The sequence below is a fragment of the Pteropus alecto genome, unplaced genomic scaffold, assembly GCF_000325575.1.
Source record: "Pteropus alecto unplaced genomic scaffold, ASM32557v1 scaffold20, whole genome shotgun sequence".
Taxonomy (NCBI): Eukaryota; Metazoa; Chordata; class Mammalia; order Chiroptera; family Pteropodidae; genus Pteropus; species Pteropus alecto.
Window position 1 is genome coordinate 48,775,604 of NW_006436298.1, and position 7,556 is coordinate 48,783,159.

Below are 7,556 nucleotides of genomic sequence, written 5' to 3' on the forward strand. Positions count from 1 at the left end.
ATAGAACTGGGCTTCTACAAAAACATTCCATACTTCTTTCATTCACCTATGTCTCTTATCTTCTTATTGAAGATTATTGGATGAACTTTTTAAACTGGGGCAGTTACTTTTATAGATATCTCTATTCTGCCAAAGTCTAAAGAAAAATATGCCACTGAACACTTGAGTTTTTGTTTGAAATTTTGTTTTATTTCAAGAATACTTCTCAGAGTCTGCAGTTGTGACCACTTCTTCACTTAAACTGAGACAGTACTCTCCCTCCCCTGCCACATTTCTAAAATCTTCAGAGGACAAGAGTAAAGTAACACATTTTTATTCCATTATATTTAAAATGAAGCCTTCTTTCCCCTCAATTACATTTAAATAATGTTAAGGAATCCCCAAAAGTATTATGTTGGAATTTACATTAAAATTTAATGATCTTGGTAAAATTTTTCTAATTATTAGATTTTTCTCTACTCATTATTTTTTCTTTCAAAAGTAATTACTGGGGCATAATACATTGTATAGTCAAATTTCCATCTCTGATTAAGTTTACAGTATTCTTTAGAGGTTTTAGATTTTCTGCATAACTTTAATTCTTTACCCTATAATATTTTTAGTTCCTTTGCATTTGATAATTTTGGGGGGTAATTTTGTTGGATTTCAATTTCATTATACTCAGCATTCTTCTTTTTTTGTGTGTGGCTTTATCTTTCATTCTGACATTTGTAAACATTTTTCAATATTTTGGCTGTTTACTACGAAAATTCTAATTGTAAAAACGTGTGAATAAATGAAACTTTTCTACAAAGAGTTTTCTGATGATCAAAAACAGTTTTGTAGAAGTTTCAGTTATCAGCATGGTTACATGAAAAGCTTGAGGATCAGAAAAGTTTTAGAACTTGTATGTTTTGTAGCATCTTTTAACAATGAAAAAATTACAAACGTATAATGCTGCTCTGGGTCTTTTTTTTTTTTTTTAAGTAAGTTCATGATACCACAGAATATGAGAGCTACAGGAGATATCCCTTTTTTCCCCACCCAAATCATATAGTTTCTTGCTGTATAGGTGAGGAAACTGAGGCACAGAGAATTAAGTCACTTTTAAGTCACTCAGCTCATTGATGACACATCCAGGATCAGAAGAAACCTGGATTCTTGATCACAATGGCTATCCCCTCTTTCCAGGAAACGTACATATAAACGTAATAACAGTATAATGTAAAATTCAGCTAATAAGAGAAATAAGAAATTTCCATGAATAAAAAACAAACATATTTCTAAGTATTTTAGTTGGATGAAATTCAAACACACATACAAACTCAAACAAAAATGAGAGAGAAACGGATGATAATAAACCTCGTGTACAATAAGAAAACAGGATGGTACACAATGGCTTCCATACATGTTACTTCTACAGTTCCATACATGTTAGCATTTGCCTTGTGCTAGATTTTGAGGAACATATATTATTCTGCAAACATGACTTAGGAGTCTAGGTTTATCTTCTGGGTTTTCAGAGTTTGGAAGAACAGCATTTTTGAAAAAAGCACTGCACAACTAAACCTCTGGTGTAATCCATTTTTAACTTTATTAAGTAGTATATTTAAATGAAATATCTAATATAAAAGAAACGATGAAATCCAGTCATAATGTGATAGGTTGTTGCATACATTTAAAAATTAGTTTTATATTACACGTTTGATTCAGAAGTTTCCTCCTTTGTAAAAAATGAAAATTGACAGATAAAGTTAAATTCATTTCAGATCAGTAACCTCTAATCTCAGAATCCTCCCTGGTCAGGAAATATAGTATTATTTGTAATTTTCTTTAAAATATGACACATCATACATATTATTCTGTAACCATATGTTTATAGTTCTTTTTACTTCAGTACTTCAGATATATATATCTTATTCCTTTTAACTGCTGTGTGACATTTCATAGCATGGATATGCCACATGGACTAAGCTACCCTCCCTATAATGGTCGTTTAGGTTGTTTCCTATTCAGTTTTGCTGTTGTTAACACAAGCAAAATTGTAATGAACATCTTTCTATTTCTTTTCCTGTAGTACATCCATTTTTTTAAACAGCTTTATTGAGGTATAATTTAGATGCTATATAATTTACATGTTTTAAGTGTGTAATTCAATGCTTTTTAGTAAAATTAAAGTGTTGTGCAATCATTGCAATCTAGTTTTAGAATGTTTCTATCTCCCAAAGGGATCCCTAGTGTTCATTTGCAGCTACTCTTTATATTTTGATTCCTAGCACCAGGCAATCATTAATAGATTCACTGTTAAGAAATCTTATTTTTTTTTCAAAATAAGAAATTATTAGTAATCTTCAAATGTTCCTCCAAAAATACCCACATTTTTCTAGGCACTGGAGGTTAGGAGAAAGGAGCAGGTTCTTAATTAAAGGAAGGGGAGCCACTTGTTCTCGAGGAGGAGGAAGACTGTAGTGGGCTGCAGTGGCCTAGGTAACAATACTTTTGGGAAGAAATGATGAGATAATGGATGGCCATGACCATCTTTTATGGCTTGAGAATTTGGCTTGCATTATAAAATCAGAGAAAGTCGAGAACCATATGATTTCACTTATATGTGGGATATAAAACTGAAAGCAACAAACGAACAAGACAAACAAACGAAAACTCACAGACACAGAAAAAAAAATAGTGGTTACCAGAGGGAAAGATGGGGAGGTGGAAGTAGATAAGGCTAAAGAGGGTCAAATATATGGTGATGGAAGGACATTTGACTTTGAGTGGTGAACACACATGCAATATACAGATGGTGTACTATTTAATTGTACATTTGAAACCTCTATAATTTTATTAGCCAATGTCACACTAATAAATTTAATGAAAAAAACAAATTTAGTGAAAAAAACAAAACAAAACAAAAAACTCTTGAGGTCATCTTAGAGATTCAGCCCTTTACAGATAAATCAATTGAGGCTCAACTATGTTAAAAAATATGGCCAAAGTCACAGAGATGTCCAGCCTGTAAGTGGATTCTGGAGATTATTTGCCTCTTTACTCTCCTCATTCATAGAATGATAAAAAAAAAAATGAGACTATTAACTCATACTTTTATTTTGCTATATGAGCATAATTCTTTCAAGGAGTTTTTCTACACTTGTATATTTAGTGTTTTAGGTTTACAGGACACAGAATTATGAAAAACAAGAGGACACATACTCTAAGATAGACATAATTGCAACTGCATTATCCAGAACCTATTAGATTGGCATGAGCTCTGAGATGGAAGAAATCTAAGTATAGCACAGTCTTGAAACAGCTGGAAAAATAGTTGGCTTACAGTTAGGATGACTTAGGAACAGTGCCAGAACTCTGTCTTGCAGTAGGAGTGTGAAAGAAGCGACATCATCTCTCAAAGCCTTACCTACACAGCCTTCTCCATCGGGCCTTCGGGTCATCCCAGGTGGGCAGATACACATGAAGGTGCCTATCAAATTCTTACACATCATGCCTCTAGATTCGCAGTCATGAAGTCCTTCGGCACATTCGTCCAAGTCTATAAAATATTTTTAGTAGAAAAAAATATAAAATTTACAGGAGCAGAATATTGTTTAGTACTTTTATGTCACGTTTTTGGTCTTCTGGCTCTTAAAATGTAATCATATCGTGTGACAGAAAAAAGAGGAACCTAGTCTTCTTCAACTTTTGGCTATATTCTAGATTTATAAGTCTCAGTATTGGTCTTAATGGTAAGAAGTACAGGAAAGGGCAATTTTTGCTTTAATAAGAACCCAAGAGTGTGACAATGGGTGAGCTCCACAACCCATCTTTCCTTCGACTTGACTGGACAGACCGTTAAGTGACTTGTTATCTCTGTATGGAAATCTACCAGCAAAATGCTGTCATAAACATTTCTCTAAAGCTCTAAAAGAAGACAGCTGAGGACAATAAAATCATTAAAATATATATAACCAGAATGGCGAATAAAGTTCCAACTCCTCCTTGGCCCGTGGCCTTACCTTTACACATTTTCTGGTCTTCCCTGAGGGCGTAGCCAATTGGGCACGTGCATTCATAGGACCCGAAGGTGTTCATGCAGCGGAAAGCACAGAGCAGTGGGTTCTGGGCACACTCATTGATATCTGATCAAAGAAATAGGGAGCCATGTGCTCAGCCTAGCATTCTAATTATTTGTTTCAATAAACACTGATGTATTTACTTGGCAGTCATATAGAAAGCAATGGGATACTAGAACTTCCACTTCTGGTATGGAGAACTGGGTACCTAACAAACTCATCCTCCAGGAAATTACAACTATAAATTCTAGAAATAACTAAAGTAGTTTTTAGTGGTGAGTCGAAACTTGTAAACAACCAACAAGGAATAAATTCTCAATTTTTTTCTTTTTCTGAAATTACCCTGTGGATGGCCGCAGTCCTGGAACAGTAGCAGGACCTGGCAGCTAAATCGTTAATAGAAAACTTCCCAGCTTCTGTCCAGAGGAATCGGGAGAGAAAGCCTAAGAGCAGCCCAGGCTGCTGAAAAGTGAAGGGGAACCCCGGAAAGGAGAGGGCCAGAGCTGGAAAAACACTATTACTGTTATGTTTTTTTTATATAAGGTCAGCCCAAGTTACTGACTTAAACATGCATGTGCAGGGAAAATCAAAGAAGCTAGTCACTAAGGTTTAAAAAGCAGAATTGAAATTTGAACCGTTGTCTTCCACGGGCCTGACAGTCTGCTTTTATGTTCATCCAAGTTAACTGCCTGCTAAGACAAATGCATCAACATTCTTAGAAGTAATATCACTGATTCCACAAGATATCATTCACAATATCCAGGGTATAATCCAAAATTAACCAACATGATGAGGAACCAGAAAAATGTGACCCAATCTCAAGGGAAAAGACAATCAACAGATGCCAACTCTGAGATGATCCAGATGCTAAAATTATTAGACAAGGGCTTTAAACATCTATTGTAACTATGCTCATTTAAGTCACAGAAAACATATTTGTGATAAATATAACCATAAATTGGATATCAGAACAACGTAAATAAAAGCTGAGACATGAAAAGCCTTTTCTATGTCAAGAAATGATAAGAAAATTATCACTTGCCTTCACAATTCATCATGGGTCCTGGCTCAAAGCCTTCATTGCAATTGCATTCAAAACTCCCAATAACATTGGTGCATGTACCATTTCCACACGGGTTGCCGATTGAACATTCATCAGTATCTGAAAAAGAAGAATAAGAGAATGCCACAAAATCTGGAGAAGTTTTAGTTTAACAGGAGCATACCATGAATACCCACCTGGCCCTCCCACGTTTCCAGGACCAGTGGCAGGGCACATATGACTATTGCACTCCTCTTGGCCTTGGCTGTCTGGCCTTCATGCAGTGCAGAGGACCCCGAAGGATCAAGTGTGCAATGCTCCGAGACCCAGACAGCTGTGCTTGCCCTAAAAATCACAAACCCAGAGAGGGATGTGGTTTTCTGCTACAAGAGCAGGCGTGGAAACTCGTAAAGTAAAATGGTCTCTTTTCCAGTTAGCGGTTTTGGCAACTGTAAATCGCTAGACACATCAGAGTTTGAATATTTGGTTGATGGCAGAGGCTGGGCAACTCTCTCCATCTTCACATAAACCAGGCCTACTGGAAAATGGAGGATGGGAGAAGAAAGAGCAGTTACCAGCTACTTATCTTGGCTTTGCAAATCCCACCACCACCCAGGGTGCCTGAGAGACCTTTTGCTGAATATGAGAAATAAAATAGAACTTTAAAAATGTGAAATGTAGAGGTAACACTCACCCACACAGCGAACTCCAGTGTAATCAAGGTTGTAACCCATTGGGCATTCACAGCGAAAAGATCCGTCTGTGTTTATACACTGACCATTGGAACAAATGCCTGGGCTCTCGAGACATTCATTGACATCTAAAATACAGAATTGCCCATGAACTTCCTCATATAAAAAGATACGCAAAAGCTGTGTATATCTAGTCAACAGAGACTTAAAATTTCTAAAACATATAAACATTTCTTTTACCAGAGAAATACCTATTTCACACACCACAACAGTCTTATGATAAATGCAACTCATATGATATATAATAAATATTGTATACGTACACTAAATATATACTATATATTACACAGTAAAATTAGCATGATTTATAAAATAAATGTACACTCATATATTCATATAAAAGGAGACCATACAAGTAAAATATATCAAACCACACCTTCACGGGTATCATGGAGACTAGGAACAGTTCCATGGCCATAAGGACACAAGTCCTGGAATGCAACTACGGAGAAAAAATACAAATTCCCCATTATTGATGAGTCTCAATTATCAGAGAACTTAAGAAATGAATAACAATATACTTGAATAAGACTTATTTTTCCACTACAGAGCTGTTTTAACAAATCTTTTATTTTACTTTTATGATTTGTTTTGAAAGCAGCACTGAGCATATTTAGAGAAGGTTGCCTGAGCTTGCCCAGCTCCTTCCAGGGTGCCAACTACTAAGGGGTTCTGGTTCTGTTTGCTCACTTACCACTGAGCAGCTAAAGAGCCCCTTCAGCTCATTACACACAGAAGCCATCTCTGACCTAGAGACCAAGCCAGTTTTGAGCTTGCTGGGAATTAGCTTATAATTCAGCTGTGCTAACAAGACCCAGAAGCTCTTGGTCTCTTCCAACAAATGGCTATTGTGCTGACTCAGCTTCTCAGAATTTTATATAAGATTCTGAGAGCCCCGTCAGTGATATAATACCCACGTGGGATTCCTGTAGCAATTTGGAATATAATTTTCATCCCTTTCTTGCATCTCCTGGGCCTCCCGAATTCATTCCTTTGAAAGCAAATAATACTAACCTTGGGGGAAAAAAAAGTGAAATAACAGGGTAACTATCTGTGTGTACACATGGCGAATACAGAAGTTGAAAGAAGTCCCTCAGATTAGGTTGCTCACTGAACAATGGACATTTAGATATGAGGGGATAATTTCACCCTCGAAATATTCACAAAATACGTAATCAAACCGACTTCTGATAAACATTCCCAAACTAGTACAAAGTAGTGTTTTACGTCAGTGCTCTTACCTTCATCATCTTTGGGGCACAGCTCACAGGGGTCCCCCCAGCCCTCTCCCGGCATCTTACTACAGCAGCATTTTGCCTTTGTGGTGTTGAAAGCTTTGGGTACAGAACACTTTCCATTTTCAAAGTTTGTGAAGCAGAAGCTCTGGCGAGTATCTAATCAAGAAAGCAAACATCACAGATCTCCTTACTGATCATTTAGAAAAGATGGAATAATTTGCACAGAACAGAGCAGTGTTACGTCAGTGCTCTTACCTTCATCATCTTTGGGGCACAGCTCACAGGGGTCCCCCCAGCCCTCTCCCGGCATCTTACTACAGCAGCATTTTGCCTTTGTGGTGTTGAAAGCTTTGGGTACAGAACACTTTTCATTTTCAAAGTTTGTGAAGCAGAAGCTCTGGCGAGTATCTAATCAAGAAAGCAAACATCACAGATCTCCTTACTGATCATTTAGAAAAGATGGAATAATTTGCACAGA

General features: G+C 36.5%; 1 protein-coding gene across 1 annotated transcript in view; it reads right to left on the reverse strand.

Annotated features, from left to right (window-relative positions):
• FBN2 (fibrillin 2) overlaps positions 1-7,556 on the reverse strand; it is a 240,480-nt gene that overhangs the window by 22,100 nt on the left and 210,824 nt on the right. Inside the window, exons 49-55 of the mRNA XM_006913393.2 lie at positions 7,334-7,486; positions 7,082-7,234; positions 6,217-6,282; positions 5,783-5,908; positions 5,089-5,208; positions 3,990-4,112; positions 3,395-3,526 (exon numbers count right to left, since the gene is read on the reverse strand). Of these exons, the coding sequence (XP_006913455.1) occupies positions 3,395-3,526; positions 3,990-4,112; positions 5,089-5,208; positions 5,783-5,908; positions 6,217-6,282; positions 7,082-7,234; positions 7,334-7,486 (873 nt within the window). The remainder of the gene's footprint in view (positions 1-3,394; positions 3,527-3,989; positions 4,113-5,088; positions 5,209-5,782; positions 5,909-6,216; positions 6,283-7,081; positions 7,235-7,333; positions 7,487-7,556) is intronic.